The 17,642-nt window shown below is 37.2% G+C and overlaps 1 protein-coding gene across 1 annotated transcript; it reads left to right on the top strand.

The window, feature by feature from the left end:
• Positions 1 to 1,137: 1,137 nt before the first annotated feature.
• LOC149037538 (vascular endothelial growth factor receptor 3-like) lies at positions 1,138 to 10,811 on the top strand. The gene is made up of 17 exons (XM_089186344.1): positions 1,138 to 1,201; positions 1,490 to 1,663; positions 2,322 to 2,594; positions 3,052 to 3,375; positions 3,553 to 3,816; positions 3,990 to 4,274; positions 4,894 to 5,142; positions 5,558 to 5,803; positions 6,257 to 6,541; positions 7,329 to 7,610; positions 8,143 to 8,244; positions 8,595 to 8,618; positions 8,895 to 9,092; positions 9,519 to 9,635; positions 9,772 to 9,956; positions 10,305 to 10,424; positions 10,725 to 10,811. The coding sequence occupies exons 1-17, from the start codon at positions 1,138 to 1,140 to the stop codon at positions 10,809 to 10,811; spliced, it is 3,279 nt and encodes a 1,092-aa protein (XP_089042470.1).
• The last annotated feature ends 6,831 nt before the right edge of the window (positions 10,812 to 17,642 follow it).

The following is a 17,642-nucleotide window of genomic DNA, read 5'->3' as shown; positions in this document are numbered from 1 at the left end:
TTTCAATTGAATTTCCTTACTTTTATTGAGTTTTTTATCAAGGATTCTGCGAACACTTTATTTTGAGAATGAATAAAATTAACTATTTAGATGATTGCTTTCCTTTAACAATTAATACTATCCTTTTACTTTTCATGTAAATTTTGTGGAACGAATCAGGTGGCAAGCGTCTTGATACATTACATGATGATTAATGAGAGCTTGGCTCGTTCCCTTTCATGAGGATATGGTGCAATAAGAACTGTTATATGCAGTATCCATAAATCTCTGATAACATCCTTATAATTCACCAATCCTATAAAGTTATCATGTCCGTGAGAGCAGATCAGAAGGGACGGATCATTAGTGATTTTAAAATACTATCATTATTGATATAAGAAAAATTCCTTTTCTTCACACTATATCACATTATATTTATTATTAATATTTAAGTCCTCTAAAAACAAAAAGGCTTAAATTGTCTTTACATGCATCACAATCATCATTCTTTCACCTTTTACACCCTAACATCCTTATGCGTATTCTCCATAGCACGCAAGTGAGCGTGGAAAATACCAGCCAGAAGTTACAATGGTTATAACTCATGAATTATTTGAGTTATTTTAATTTAATTTGGTCAAAAAACTTGAATGAACGGGCAATGTTTTGTGCATGCAATTTGCAATGTTGGCAGGCAGTTCTTCCATTTAGAGTCACTTTAACTTGTCAAACAGTTAAAGTTCTGATATAAATATAGTTCATGGTGGCTGGTCATCCTGGGGGTCATGGGAGAGGTGCAGCCTAACTTGTGGTGGTGGATTGCAGAGCCGAGTGCGCAGCTGTACAAATCCTCCCCCAAGGTGGGGCGGAAGGTGGTGCCATGGACTTAGTAGCATAATCCAGTCTTGCAACACAAATCATTGTCCAGGTGAGAGTGTGTATTCGGTGTTAAACCAACAATCTTTTATCATTTTTATTATTAATTTTGCTGGTTCCAGGTGCTCCATGCACCTATAATTTCGTTTACATAGATTTTTAGATATCAATGTTTAGTAGATGCAAGGTTTTTACCATACGCTGCTATTTAGATGTGGCAAAGTTCTGCCTTATCTTTATCTTTTTTGTTCAAAAGGTTGAATGAATCAGCATTATATAAGCATGCAATTTGCAATATCAATGCAGATATCAAGTTTAGAAGCTGTAAGGTTTCTACCATATGCTGGTATTAAGATTCTGTAAAGTTTCTTTTATTCGTTATTCTTATTTGAAACGGTCAAAATGTTGAATGAATTAGCAATATATATGCATGCAATTTGCAATATCTGCAGGCAGTTCTTCATTTTATGACATATTTAACTTGTTAACCATGTTAACTTCTGATACAATGATAGTTGATGGTGGCTTGTCATCCTGAGGAGCATGGGAGAGCTGCAATGTAACTAGTGGGGGTGGATTACAAGGATGAGTTTTAAAGTTGTTTCTTAACGGCTTTTTCTTGAAACATTGTTAGTCAATGGTGGTTGGAGTGAGTGGAGTTCCTGGAGTATCTGCACCAAAACAGTCAGTGGCATACAGATAAAGTTTAGAGAATGTTCCAATCCAGAACCAGCATACGGCGGGGAACATTGTAATGGGAGCAGAGTACTTGTAAGGGAATGTAACAAAATGTCCAGCTGCCACGAAGGTAACGTACAGATTGTAAAATCAGTGCGCCCGAGTTTTAATTACATAGGGTAACATTAATTGAAATACAGACATCATAAATGGTCCGTAGTCTAATCATAGTTGAACCCCATATTAAAAAGGTTAAGTCCCGTCAAAAGCCTTTGTCGTTTAATCTACATCTTAATAAATTGACCTTGTCCAAAATTAGCATTAGCATTACATCGCAGCTGGAATAAAGTTATTTTCATTACTATTATCATTTTCTCACTCATTATTATCATCAGGATCATCATCGTTATCGTTATTATTATCATACAATCCCTATTATTATTATCGCAAATGTTTATGTTACTTTAGTATCATCATTTATATTGTTATTATTCTCATCAAAGTGTTCACTGTTGTCATCCATAGGCATTTAGTGCTAAATTTCTTGTCAATCACAACTGAAATATTTAGTTTCTTGATAGAATAGTATGGGATGTCTTATGTGAGCAGTATCAATTAACCATTTAATTTGGGGCTGATGATTAGGTTTGTAACACACCTAGAATTGGTAAACATTTGAAACTAAGTACATATTTGGGGCAATCATCAGCAAAATAATTAAAATTTGTAGAATCTTTAAGAGGGCCTCTCAAGATATACATATACTTTTGCATTATTTCTTTCATCAGTATTTCCACTACGCTTCAGAACGGAGAACAACCCATCACTTGGTACAATGGAAATCCATACAAACAGCAGCTGGAAAAATCTTTGCACCAGTACGTGGAATAAAGTTGAAGTAGATTTGACATGCATGGCAATGGGATACTCTAACAGCAGTGATTATGGTAGATGGTTTGAAGACAGTGGCAATGTATCAGAGACATCTACCAATTTCAACTGCACCACCACTTTGACTAAATGTGAAGAAAGCTTCTCAAACAAACTGCAACTCTGCAAAGGTATTAACCAATTATGCATTTTGGAATCTGTTGTCAGATCTCTTTCAATCTTCTCTTTTGTACATCCTATTCTAGGTACCCATATAGACTTGATCATAATTCGAGCGGTAGACCTCGCCAAAACATCCCCTCTTGCTTGGGTAATTGATTATGTACTAGTGTTTCCTCGAAGACTGCTCTCTTAAAAATATGACATATATTGACAATTAGGTTGTTTTCGAGAATTAGTTTAAAACGTTGAAGGCGTAGAAAATGCCCAAAAATGATACCTGAACAGCTGCCCATCAAAGAACCCGTACAACCGAATTGGATTTCTGATCCTGTATGAACACCTTGAACCTTTAAATTTCTTCATAATCCTACTGTCTCCTTCCTTCCCTTATCCATATTTCGTCCTTTTATTAATTCACTGTTAACTTACCTTCATTAATTGCTTAATATTTTGTGACTTTATAAGTTCCCGTTCGCTTGAGTGGTGCAAATGTAGAGTTTGGTGGTAGAGTGGAAGTATTTTACAAAGGGAAATGGGGAAAAATTTGTACCAATGGATGGGATCTCAATGATGCCCAAGTTATTTGTCGCCAACTTGGCTTTGAAGAGGCTCTTGCTGAATTTTTTGGCTCCAACGTAGAGGATGGAAACACTACTTCTGTAATGGCGGATGTTTCCTGCACTGGAGCAGAGGATGAACTTGCATCTTGCACTCGCAGTGATGGAAAGTTAAATGTCCCCGGTCAATGTCAAGGAGATGGCAAAGGTTCCCAAGCACGGTGTCAACCAAGTAAGTAAGGCATTAATAACGCCGAGATGGAAATTCCTAAAGGTAACTGGTCCTCGTGAATAGTCACGTGTTTACAGTTAAACATGAAAGATCAAGATACCAATAGTTTTGAAACTAATACCGAATACCGAGATAGAATGAACTGATTATTGTGCGACTTGAAAATATTTCTTTCAGAGAACAGAAAGGTATCGGGAAAAGAGAAACTTCACTTTGATGTCGGCAACGATGAAATCCTTCACTGCTCAATACATAACAAAACCAAGTTTGCGAGATGGCTCATTAATGGTCAAAAGGTGCAAAGGAACACTTCTTCTTCCAAGAGGGTCAAGACCAGAGGAGATGGTGAACTGGTCATAGAAAATGTGCAGTTGTCTGATGGAGGAACATATGAATGCGTCATAGAGGAATATGTTCAGTATTACACGGTCTACATCAATGGTAGGAAAATCCTTTTCAACGCATTTAGAAGACCTTAATTGCCTCATTGTAGAATAGGTTAACATAAAAGTAAATGTGCCCGGCACACACAATAGGAGCACACAATACAGAGTAGTTAGCATTTCTTCAATGCAGCTTCGGTTAGTGGTTTTTTTCGTCATGTATTCCAACAGCAAGATTCACTGAGAACACTCGTGACCAGCAGAGCCTTATTGCTTACACATCTGGTATTATAAACTGTAGTGCTGAAGGAACACCACTTCCACAGATAACATGGGGGAAACAAGGAGAAAAGTTAGTACCTAATGGAAGAAGATTCGCTCAAATTCCTAGCGGCAGTCTACACATTGATCTTGTTCATCCTGAAGACGGTGGCACATACAGATGTACCATAACACAAAATAAAGGATCAAAAAGGTTCACAATCAAAGCTAAAAACATAAGTGTGTCTGTTATAGGTGAGTGAGTTATTGAGAAAACCCAGAACTGGTTGGGTCATTATACCAGCACGAAATAATTATAAAAATAACGATAAAAAGTTTATTTCTGTGTCGAACCATGTAGCCTGGGAAAAGCCCATGCTAATAAAGGGACACAGACTAATACAAAAACTTAGACGACTAAGATATCTACACTAAAATATGAATAATAAAAAATGTAATCTAAATTGTATTAAAGATGACGCTAAACGATATAGGCGACTATCGATGGCTGATCTTAAGAATTTGGTCACTTAAGTAGTTCAGTTGCATGTAGATAATGCTGATAAGATAGGTTTTTTATTTCATTTATTGAGGTTAAAGCAATCTTTGGCTTTTTTTTTAAAGGTCTTTTATTTTTTGCCGACAGGCATTTCTGTTAGGTCACTTTATGTGTTCCAATCATTTATTGTTTTTAGCCGTCAGAAAGGACTTCCACCCGGTAATTAAAATTAGTCTGATTAAAATGCATTATCTAATTTGTAGATTGATGATAGTGAAAGTTATGTGCCAAAAGTTAATTGCCTTCTAGGGTATATATATTATGTGTGTACAACAAAGCCGATTTGTTTTAATTTTTTTACTTGTTTATTCAAAGTTCGACCACAGGTTAATGTTTCAGGAGCAAGCAATCTAATCAGAGAAGGAGACACTGTAACTTTGACTTGTAAAATCATTCAAGGTCGGCCCCAACCACAGATAACCTGGCTTAAGAATAACTCTTTTAAAGGACACAACATGTCTCTCTCCTTTAATAAGATAACAAAGGAAGACGCAGGTCTGTACACTTGTGAAGCAAAAAATCGTGGAGGAATTTCCGCTGAAAATATCTATATTTCTGTTAAAGGTAAGTTTTCAGGTCTAAAATTGCATTTTAAATCACTCAGTTGTGTTAGTTTCTGCCGATTGACTTTGGATTAAATGCTGTGGGTTTAAGCGCTGTTAAGGGTTTGTAATGATTTTTCGGAGCTTGATTTATAAGCGACGAATCGCTAGTGGTTTGCGATCATTCACAAGTTCAATAGGAAGTATTTTTCTCCCAATTTAATGTGTAGTCAAATCCGTCTTTAGTAAACTGAGAAGTGTGGCGCTTGCTTCCAAATTGTAATTACTAGCTTAGTTATATTAAGCGGCTGCTATTTGGTAGTCATTGGCTGGAGCAATGGGTTGGAACCAAAACAAAACATCTGCCATAACGATATTTGCTCTGTATCTGTTAATATTATCTCATCGTGACTTTCATATTAAATTTTTTTTTGTAGTTCCACCACATTTAAATCCTGAACTCAAGAATCTTTCAGTCCCACTGAACTCCACATTTGAAACAGATTGTTTTAAAAGGGCTGATCCTCCAGTATCAGTCAATTGGACCAAGGATGAAAAATCTCTTGGTAACAACAACACATTAGTTATTAAGCGTGTGACGTTTGATGATGAAGGTCTCTATGAATGTGCTGCTAAAAATCCGTTCGGAAAAGACAAAACCTCTTTCTGGATCGATGTTACGGGTAAATCAAATTCTATCTACCTTTGGCATCTTGACAGGTTTTCACCCTCTCGGTAGTTTTAATCAGCTTTACTGGAGAAAAAACTAAATACCTTTTCAACATTCTTTATTTTTATTTTCATTCCTTTGTTTATAAATTTGTCTTCGATTCGGATACCTCTGTAAGATTAATATCTAGATAAGGAATGGACGCTCACCTTAGTTATGTTGAAATAGACTAAAGTTTTTTTTATGTTATTAATATATCTAGGGATCTAACTTACCCCTTTGAAATGAGATATCCCTATCTATTGTCAGTTATAGTAATCCGGTAATATCTCTAACCTCAGAAAATGCATATAGTTAGCAGACTCAAAAATCGTCTCACATTTTATTACTGCAAAATGACCCGTGGTTGTCCAGTTGTAACTTGTGAAGCTTGATTGAAGATCAGTGGTGACCTTTTTATTTTCAGTGTCTCCTCAGATTCTATTGTCTCCGATAAACCAATCTGTCACTGATGGGGACCCAGTCAACTTTACTTGCCGTGCCACAGGTGTTCCAACACCAAACCTGACCTGGACATTTAATGGTGGTAAACTTCCATTTGGTATTAATCAAAACAATTATGAGGGAGACTCATTTCTGGAATCATTTCTGGAAATGCAGAAAATAACAAAGGAAATGGAAGGAACGTACAAGTGTATAGCAGAAAACAAAGCAAATAGAATAAGTTATTCCATAACACTTCAAGTATTTGGTAGGTCCAATAATTATAATGATTATGATGATAATATTAATACTGAAGTGGATGATGATAATCTTAATTTTAATAGCAATTAAAGTGAATATGGTGATGGAGCCAATGTAACAATAATAATCAAAGATACCTCCCTCTCAAAATAGAGGTGAAAATGGTGGCTAGTGGCTAAAGGTTGCCCCAAAAAGAACTGACAGATTGTTAAGAATGAGATGGAGTCTTGATACCCCTGGAATTTCTGCAGGACAATTGAGTCAAAGAGTGCAGATACAAACTTGAGTGTGATGTACCTGGGAAAATACCGTAGCGAATTGTGGGAAAGATAATCGTTGCGCATGCACCATTTATCAGTTGTTTATGATGACTCTTCCATATAATCACTTTGTGACATTTTTTTATTGTCGCTCTGATCATTTTGATCTCAAAGATTTTGATTAATGCAGTGATTTGTAGATTTGCATGGGGCAATATGTCTATAAGAAAACACAAAGGGCTGGGTCTCGGTTTACGAAGAAGCATCTTGGAAATTCGGTTGGATCGGGTCCGAGACACTTAGGCAAATCTTCAGAAATATGTTGGACAAGTATTTCAAACCCCCTTTAAAACCCCTTTAAAGCAAATTTCACTCAAATCGGCACGTTCTATCCCGCATGTACTATTGTAGGGTTGATTTGGGATCACTAAATTCTATGATAATTACCTTAGTAAGGTGTCTTGAGTGAAGCTTTTTTTTTTTTTTTTTACCAAAACCAAGTTATGTATACATTACCTCTTTCCCTCAACACAGAAAAACCCACCGCCAAAGTGAGTCCAGAGCCATACCCAACGCTCATTCAAGGTGATAAGCTTCGGTTAACTTGCAGCGTCAACGAAGCAACAGTAAATATCACTTGGAGAAAAGATGGAGACCCAATAAAAGAAAGGGCAGTCATTGATACGCAATTGGATGAGACAACAAGTTATCTGGTTGTTGAAAAGGTTGTGGACGAGGACAGTGGTGAATATTCTTGTGAAGCTCGTAACAGACTAGGAAATGTCGCCCGCTCCATTGTGATGATAAAAGTCAACCGTAAGCTGGCATTATTGTAGAAACAATCTGAAATTTAACAGCTATAAATCATTCGACTAAATGGAACCTGAAACTAACCCTAACCCTTAAGCATACTATTTGCTGTTTTCTGTTTGTTTGTTGCCTTTTTGTTTTTGTTTTGTTGTTGTTTTTTTTCAGTGTGTAAATGCGTGTTTGTATATTGGGTCTAAGCCTGTAATTTGGGTCCCCTGGCCTGTTAGATGCCCAAATAAGTATCATCATCATTGTTTGTTTGCTATTTGGCGAAGGGAATTTCTCTAAATCCATTTAACAAAAACATTTCTCAATTCAAAACAACATTCTAGCCAGGTCTTCTCCATATAGTTCTGATTTACCTTTCTTTGAATCTCTGCCATAAAACAGTAGCCATTTCTAATGAGCCAGCGAAGCTCTAGCGAAAAGTAGTATCCAGAGGGTCTGGTTAATACTTGGTAACAATCTCTCCCTTATCATCACATGCACTTGCTTTTTTTATTTGGCTAAGGACCATGTGTTTAACTTACACCAACAGCTGTGAGTCCATTCCTAGAGTGGTATTATATTTTTGGATCAATGGCTGCTCTCATTGTCATTTTGCTCATGTGTTGCTATTTTTGGAAACGTCGAAGGACAGGTAAAGCTCGTTCTTCTTATCTTGTTTGGGTAGTTTTTCCAGAGAATTGCCATGTGAGAAGCAAAACATAAGACCAGTTTATGTTTACTTTTACTTCACCTCGTATTTCAATTGTTCTCCTCAAGTCATTATTAGATAAATATTAATACCCTTGGTTTGCAGGAAAAAGAATACCTTTGAGGCACTATTGGCATGTTTTTACTGCTTTTTTGTCTTGCGATTTATCTGATTTATAATCTTCTATTAACCACTGATTAAAGCGCATAAAATATTTACTTAAATATTCAAATTAAGGGAGAACTTTTTTTCCTTCTTTTCTTCTTTCTTTGATTTGCCATTTGGACCTACAGCAGCTGCCATGGCTCTGGAAGTCGGTTAGTTTGCCTTTTATTTATTAAATTGAAATTTTTTTTTATAAAAAAAAATTGAAGTTGGGGTTTAAATCTTGCTGTCATGTCAACGAGTAGTTCTACAACTTTAGTTTTTCTGCACAAGAAAATGTTATTTTTTTCATCTCTAGAGTGATTATATCCTTCCATAAATAGAAGAATCCAGGCAAATAACTAAGAAACTCAAAACGTTTGCGTAACTTCTTTTTCCTTGATCACGTATACTTTGATTTATCATTAGAAATTGTATAATTTTCATAGAATTTAGTCCTAATCAAGGGGAAGCAGTTGAGATGGAGCTTGTGAATGTAGAAGTGGATGAATGGGAGATTGAAGGGAACCGTGTCCTGCTTCAAGAGGTCATTGGGCGAGGGGCATTTGGAGCAGTGTGGAGAGCTCTCCTTATTCCTCCAAATGGGAGACCTGGAAATCGCACAGTTGCCGCTAAATGCTTCACACGTAAGATCCATTCAACTATATTTTCTCAAAGCACGTAGATAGGTACTTTCTGGCCAAGGGTGACCTGCTTTGTGCTTTCCAGTGATCGTTTATCTCAGGTAGACTAAAGCCCTCTAAGAGATTCATGCAAAGTTACTTTTTATAATAACAGCAACAATAAAACAATAGAGGCATCAATAGCAATAAAAAATTGGAGGATGGTAAACATGTGCCACAATTGTGAGGCAAAGAAAATAGGAATTCCTCGAAAGGATTCGCTCGCCGATAGGTTCCATTTTTGCAGCTGTGAGCTCCACCAGCTGAGCTTCAAAGACCTCTTAAGATGTGAGGTCTAAATCCTCACCCAAAGTTTTCGCTTCTCAAGCACGAGAAAATTTGTCAACAAGGATTTTTTCCCGGCTATAAAAAATATCCTTTTTATTGTAGCCACTGCAGGGGAGGAAGGAAGAAAATGTTTGATGAGAAAGATCGAGCTGGGAAAAATTCTCGGTGAAAGTAATCAGCCAAACATTGTGAAGTTCATTGGCTGTGTCACAAGACAAGGTACATACTAAGTCTAAGGCATCATTCTTATTATATGCAATAACATTTCAAATGAGTATGAGAATGTTAGCTTGTTTGTTTGTTTGTTTTTTCTTTTTTTTTTTACTGATCCGTTACTTTTTTTCGTTATTTTAAGTTCATCCAATGCTTATCATGGAACATTTGCCGTGTGGTGACCTGCTTGGTTACATGAGAAAATGCCGAGGAATTAATGATCGGTATTATCTTGGAGAAGGAAGGGCTCAAAATTTGAACAACTATGACCTTGTGCTATTTGCCAAACAAATCGCCGCTGGTATGGTATTCCTTGGATCAAGGGGGGTAAGTAACCAAAATGCTTCTACATTTAATTTTACCGCAGAAATACTTAATAGGGATTGTTATATCTTTTGAGTTGCTTGAATATAGATATATCTGCATTATATGAATTTTTTCGGAAGCAGGTTTCATATTCTCAATATTTCTCAAGAGTTCCTTTGGCATTGTAAGTGGGTCACCTAATGTCGCGATTCTGTCGGTATATGTTTGGTCTGTAATGAACACCCTAGGAACAATAGTTCTTACAACCCATGCAAACGTTTGTGTAATTTTCCTTCTGGTCATGGTAGATCTCACAAAAGATATGCATTTGTTAGCAAGTTTACATTTTGGATCTTTGTCTTTGGGTAGATAATCCATCGTGACCTAGCAGCTCGAAACGTCCTCCTTGATAACAACTATGTGTGCAAAGTGACCGACTTTGGCATGGCATATCAAAACTTCAAATATGGTCATGGAAATGCCAAAAAGGTAAAAGATCGTCTTTGTTTTATCTTTTTTCCGGTGGCACTTGCAAACAGATTCCTACGGTTAGCTCTAAATCTGCTTCAAATTGACCTTAACTGCCAACTGAGGATAGCTCCACGTTCTGCCATGCCACAGAATACAACTGAGTTAGTTGACTTTTTCTTTTAAATTTATGACATTTGCTAAATTTTGACACTCCATAGTCTCGGAAGAGGTGCACCACCCACCTCACGTTGATATGCATGTCCTTTGTTAACTCGCCAGTATTATAAAACTTATTTTTAAACAAACCTGTCGTTGCAGGGCTGTTTGCCAATCAAATGGACTGCTCCAGAGATTTTGTTGGGAAATTTCGCTGAACTTTCCACCTTGAGTGACGTGTATGTATGATGTATATTTTTGCATTGAGCAGGCCATCTCTTTGGTTTTTGTCTTTACAAGCTCACATAAAGAATATCTCGGCAATACTTTTTTGAAATTTTTTCAGGTGGTCTTACGGAATCGTTCTATATGAGATAGTTACCCTTGGTAAGTCAAAGAAATATTTATACTTCCCATGTGTGGAAATGCCGTAGATATCGTTTCCGGAACTCGTTAGCAATGTCAATGCCTTTGGGACCCAATTGGCAGACGTTAGTTTGATGAGCTGTAGCAGAAAAGCTTGTTGCACTAAAGTTTACGCCAATGATGAATTTTGCTCAGCTTGTCGAAGTTTCATTCTCTGTAACTGAGTACCGTTGTTTCAGGACTTTCCTTGCCCTGACTATCACTCAAGACGAGTAGCATTTTGTGATCGCCTTTAAATGACGAAAAACCTTTCAAATTACTTGGCAGAAAAGTGGTAATCAATTACATAAAATATAAGGCTAGTAAACATCATGTTTCGAATGCTACGGTCAAGCACTAGAAGTGGATCTCTCTGATTTAAATCTCAACATTTTCAAAGGAAATATTCGGGTATATCACGGCCACAATTTCTTCGCAGGAGGGATTCCATATGAAGGATGGTCAGAAGGGAATGTGGTTGCACGAGTCACACATGGATACAAACTTCCAAAGCCCGATCATGTTGATAATAAACTGTGAGTCTTGCCTTTCAAGTTGCCATGTTCCATTTTAAATCACCCAATCCCTCCAACCCCGTAGAAAAACATACTCTCTTGTCTAATCTGGTTTCTTCTTTCGTTACTGAACTCTGCTAAATGAAACAAAGTTAATGTTGGTCACCAGTTTGTTCAGTCAAAAATTGTCTTTGCACTCAAGAATATTGAAAAGATGAATTTTCAGCCATTACAGCCAGACATTTCTTATCATTTTAGCCATTATTTGGCCAGGGCTCTCTTAAGATTTCTTTAACGGTTGATTTTTATCACATATTGCATAAACCACAGTCCGGTATTGAACATCATTCCCTTATTCCAGGTATGCTATAATGAAAAGGTGCTGGAATTTTGACCCCGACTTTCGTCCTCCCTTTGAAAGTCTTCGAAAAAGAATGGATACCTACCTTCGTGAAGAGGTTTGTAGCACGATTTGAACAAGTCCTTGACGTCCTTGTAGGCCTCTAAGATTATTTATTCCTCTAAAACTACTTCATAGACCCTTGCCCTTTCAAAGTTGATTTCAGCAGATTAATGAAAGTGCTTTAGGATTGTATTGGTTTCTTCTAACCACGGCTGGGGCCGCTTGCGGGAATTTCAGTGCCTTGAGCTTTCCGTTTGACGGCTCTTGCTTTTTGTTACGTTTCTTACCATTTGCCCCAGCCTATTGATGTTTTTTTAAGTTTTAACCCACTTAAAGATAAAACGCGCCAAGATGTCCCATGCCCACGAACTCATCTATCACCATTCCTTCCACCCTTCCCGCTACTTCCCTTCCAAACTGACTGAGCATCTACATTCATAATAAAGGTTGATGGGAGAGTATAACAGGGTAATTTGGTATTTTCAACTGAGTTGATAACGTAAATTGGCCACCTTTAAGTCTTAAAGTGACAGGTTATTATAGTCAACTTACTGGTGAAGTCAGCAATTTGTGCCTTGCTGCAGTAACACCAAACGCAGAAGTATTTTGCAGCAGCTGAGTTAATTCCGTAAACCATTGCCAGAACAACATCAGAACAACAGTACCTGCCAAGAAAGGAAAAAAAAGCAATTAAATCAAATAACATGATGAACTTAAAAAAAGTTAATTCAGTAATTGAATGTAGCAAGATGGATGAACAAAGGGCCTAAACTATTTACCTATGTGCATGATGAATGTGGCTTTACAACCTCACAAACTTTTGAGTGTAACTTATCAGTGAACGTCAAAAAATCAACTTACCATGTCCCTGAGTAGTGAATTCCATCGATTGTCAAACCATTCATCTGGAGCTCATTTACCTGTTCAAATGTTGCACCCAGGTAGATTTTGATTTCTTCATAGCCTTCTTTTCCTAAAATTACTAATTATGTAATGATTTCAGTGAACATTCAGAGAAGTGAATATTTACAAACGTTAGGAAACTTAAACCAAAATTTCACTGGAGCAAAGTGATGCTATCATGTAAATATCAAGCATGACTTTAAAATCCTATTGATTTAAAGAGGGATAAGTTTTAACTAAAACGTTCATTTAGATTTTAAATCCTGATCTATTACTATATCAAAAAAAAAAACACAAAGAAACAATTGTATTTTTGGATTCAATACCATACCATTATACAAAGCAATGGCATACAGATGGTCACAGCCATAACTTTCCTCCTCCAAGAGGCTGAGTACTGCCATAACGGTACCAATCTTGTTGCTCGTTCTCCGGCCATCAGCAGAAAATCGAAGGTTTATTTTGTTCCCATTGGCCTGCACAGCCTTTCTAACTTCTGGAATTTGTAGGAGTTGTTCTCAAATTTCACCAATGTTCCGACGTGCCCCATCTCCTTTTTTCGCCAAAACAACGAAGATATTACCAATTAAATGTTATCAAAATGCTTTTTCTGTTTTGTTTTGTTCAAGATAAACAGATCAAAGTCTGTCTCAGTCAATTGTATTCTATCACTGATTTCTGCTAAAAGCTAAAATTTCAACTGATTCTCGTCATTAAGGTCCTTTCATTGTCAAAGAAAGAGAGCCACTTAATTCAGATATATGATATGTGATTATATATGATGAATTTCAAAAATTTGATTTTGTCTTTTTCTTTCATCTTTTATAAAATTTAGTGGCGGTATCATGGCCCTGACATCCTCTGAGAGAGACATCCGCAATGCATGGTAAACGTCGTCAGAAATGAGGCCAGAGTCCTAGGCCACAAGAACATGCTGCGTAGTCTCTACCAGAGGATAGTGTATTTCTTCCTCAACATTACCAAGGGGAATAACAATTTCTTCTCCTCGTACGTTTAACTTGATCTGAAACAGATCAAAGGATGTGTTAATAAACAGTATTGAGAGGGAATTTTACAAGTTAAAAACTGTCTTGTGCACTCATTCCATACACTCAAATGAGAATTTTAGATCAATTACTTATAAGTTAACTATGAACAATCCTACACGAAGTTGAGATTTTCAGATATGCGTTGTCATCAGTGAGCACTCTACTGCAGTTTCAAGTCTCAAATAATCGGTTTTCAACTGTCTCTACTCTAAACGTTTTCGATAATTTTAGTACGAGTGTAAGTCCAAAATTCGTCGAAATATGTATATTCAAGCGAAAACAAATTTTTGTAGAGTGGCACTCCGCCACCTGGGGGAATGCGAGCGAGATGAAACAGTGGCTTAGTAATTATTTGCGGAGGTAACCGTATTAATAATTGAAATAAAATCAATCGGTAACTCTAACGGTGTAGCAACAAAGAATATGAAATAAGGTAAAAACGAACATACCTCGATGGGAACAAACTCATGGAGTCCTTTTAGCAATTGCACCACAAGGTTTTTTATCCTCCTCTTTTTGTTGTTTGTGGCTGCCTTTGTCAACTCGAAGAATCGCTTTTGCGAGGCATTAAACGATGCCTTTGTGCGTACTTGGGAAAGGGCGTCATTTAGCTGGACGACCAACGAGTTGTTCTGATGTTTCAAAAACTTATTTTCGCCTCTCAGTCTCCTGATTCAGCTTCGTACACTTTAATAAGTGGTAAGCGCGTTGTAAACGCGCTGGACACGGACGTAAACTTAAACTTTGAGAACATTTCTTTAGCCAAGATAAACGTGAACTATTAATCTGTTCTTCTGTTAGGTCTTTTATAGGATTGTCACAATGCTTATTCAACCATATTCCTAATTCAAGGCTGCCCTTATCTTATGTTAATGTAACCAAACCATAGTTGATGAAGCGAACCAGCGACTGGTTTTGCTGTTATTCCTTACATTCAGGGTGTCACGGAACCCATCAAGAGAATTTTGAATAGCCACAACGTTAAAGTTGCCCAAAAACCTTTTCAGACTTTGAGGTATATTTTCGCCAAACCTAAGGATCCTGTCACGAAAGAACAAAGTACTGACGCTATTTATTCTATTCCTTGCAATGACTGTGACAACAAATACATCGGACAGAGCAAACGTCAATTTGGTACACGTCTGAAAGAGCATCAAAGAGCGGTTTTCTTTTGCAAAAAGGAAAATTCAGTTTTATCGGAGCACACATGCCTAACCAACTATACAATTGGGTGGGATAATTCAAAAATTATCACCACTAATCGGCGTTACCACCAGCGTCTTTGTTTGGAGGCTTGGCATATTAACTCCGCCCACGCTCCTTTAAATAGTGACGATGGCGGCTTGCTTCCTGACGCCTATTTACACCTCGTCAGAAAAAAGGCAGCTAATTAGTGATCATATGAAAGGATCTCTTGTTGCAGCGTTTAGATCACCCCTGATGAAGGCACCAGACAGGAGTGTCGACACGTTGGGTCTATGAATCGTAACTTCTTCTGTTACATTCATTAAATCTGTAAACCAGAGTCGCATCAAACCATGTCTGACTGTCAACCTGGTTGCTGTGTGAACTTTAATAAACTCTAGAAATGTTTAGTGTTAACAACTGGGTTGAAAACGTAAATTAGCCACCGTAAAGGGTAAAAAAGCTGACGTTTACTATTACTAATCGATTACTAGCGATTACTAATCGCTCTGACGAAGGGCTAACGCTCGAAAAGTCAGCTTTTTTACCCTTTACGGTGGCTAATTTACGTTTTTAACCCAGTTGTTAACAATTAATTACCTGCTATACTCTCCCACCGACGCAGCACCACAGTTTCTTTAGAAACTTACCCCTTTATCTAGAAATGTTTGTTGAACAAAGCGTTGTTGTTGCCATTCATTTAAGTACTTTGAGACCGCTTGAAGTTGGAGTGACCGTTCTACTTTAAAAAAGGAAAAAACAGATCTTGCTCGTAAAAGACTTTTCTAAAAACTGTAAAAAAATGAATTCTTGAACTGTTTTTAGAATGAAATACTGCTAAAAGCAAGTTTTTCGAGGTTTTCGCAGAGCGCGTTTGTTATCACTTTTTATTTGTTCCTTTTGTCTTTTACCTCGCGCGTGGCATCCAACGAAGGTGTGATTTTTTTTCATCGTTTTAAGAAGATGTGAAAAGAGTTCTAAACTTAATATTGTTAATCAATGCTCAGAGCGCGCCTTTATAAATTTTAAATAAATGGAGGGAGTAAGTTTCTTAAGAAACTGTGGTGCTGCGTCGGTGGGAGAGTATAGCAGGTAATTTAGTGTTAACAACTGAGTTGAAAACGTAAATTGGCCACCGTAAAGCGATTGACGAAGGGCTAACACTCGAAACGTCAGCTTTTTTACTCTTTACGGTGGCCAATTTATACTTTCAACTCAGTTGTTAACACTTAATTACCTGTTTTTAATTTTTTTCTGATGTTTTCAAAGCCCCTCAACGTTAGACTGTCACGATAGGATTTCAATTGAGTTTCTTTCAGGAGGCGGTTTAGAGCGCGAAATCAAATTATGGGAGGCGATTGCGCAGTGCTTTATGCATATAAAGAAAATAGGATAACTTTCGTAGCGCGAAATTTGATTGCCCTAAAATTTGGTAGATGAGTCTGACAGCGTCAGTGACGTGATTGAGTGCACGTAACCTGTTGGGCAAAAAAAAAAAAAAAAAAAACAGCAGAAAATGACTATGCGAAAAAAATATCACCTCCTTCTACTACACAAAAGGATGAATAGGTATCTATTAGATGTCAGCTTGTATAATCACAAAAAAATTGTGGGAGGAGATTAATCAGTTTTTCGTACTTACGAAGCGCGAAATTTAAATAAACTCGGATTGAACAGTCGAGTCAAATGGGAGAAATTGACGAGTGTGTGCGACTTTTTCCACTCGCCACTGTTTTTTTAACTCCTTTCGTTGAATTGAAGTACGGAAAGAGAATGATACCCATGAAACTACACGAATTAACGACGCGCGAGGCTTCGGACGTTATTACCAGGTTTAAATCACACGCTAGATATGATATAGAGATAATATGAACCTTTTTGTGTACACCAGGAGCAAAATCTTATTCACGCTGCGCGAAATTTAAATACACGCACATTAAACAATCGAGAGAATGACGATAGTCTTCTATATGATTCAACGGCGTGTTAGGCTTCGGACGTTAATACCAGATTTCACATGCTCTTATTACCTTTGCATCGCACAGTGAGTCTCTAATTGAATATATCTTTCGCCAGTTTTAAGCAATATAAAGGAAACAACAGTGACATCTCTTTACCTTAGATACGAAAGCTACAGGCGCCCCACCATCTACCCCACCGTGACTATGTGCATCCTAAAAAAAAATCTACTAGAATCACCCCCACGGGGAGGATTTGTCTTATCATCAGTTTTGCCGATAGTTTAAATCTGCCGCTCGTATGATAATCGGAAATTTTGAAAAATCCCGCATGTATTCTAAAGCTGTTTCCGCCATTGTTCCAAAGTAGCCCTATACGGTCATTGTTAATCGTTTAACAAAGCCTGCTGTAATCTAAGCTGATCCGCTTTTCTTGATACGAGCGTTTAAAAGCTGACGTTTCGAGCGTTAGCCCTTCGTCAGAGCGAATTGCAAAGTTCTAACGCTCGAAACGTTAGCTTTTAGACTCTTTATGGTGGCCAATTTAAGTTATCAAATCAGTTGAAAATGCCAAATTACTCATCTACATTCATAACTTCCTACCTACCGACCTACCTGCTGAAGAAAACGCATTACTCTGTGCCTTTAAAGCGAGGATCATT

This window comes from Pocillopora damicornis, chromosome 11 (genome assembly GCF_964200805.1).
Source record: "Pocillopora damicornis chromosome 11, jaPocDami1.2, whole genome shotgun sequence".
Classification (NCBI taxonomy): domain Eukaryota; kingdom Metazoa; phylum Cnidaria; class Anthozoa; order Scleractinia; family Pocilloporidae; genus Pocillopora; species Pocillopora damicornis.
Note: the sequence above shows the minus strand (reverse complement) of the source record. Positions and strands in the feature narration are given on the sequence as shown.

Bases quoted from the DNA above. Each gene is read 5' to 3' on its own strand.
- LOC149037538 (XM_089186344.1), top strand. From the start codon at position 1,138: ATGCAATTTGCAATATCAATGCAGATATCAAGTTTAGAAGCTGTAAGG. The intron at 3,376-3,552 runs GTAAGTAAGGCA...TATTTCTTTCAG, and splicing joins CCAAGCACGGTGTCAACCAA to AGAACAGAAAGGTATCGGGA. The intron at 9,636-9,771 runs GTACATACTAAG...CGTTATTTTAAG, and splicing joins TGGCTGTGTCACAAGACAAG to TTCATCCAATGCTTATCATG.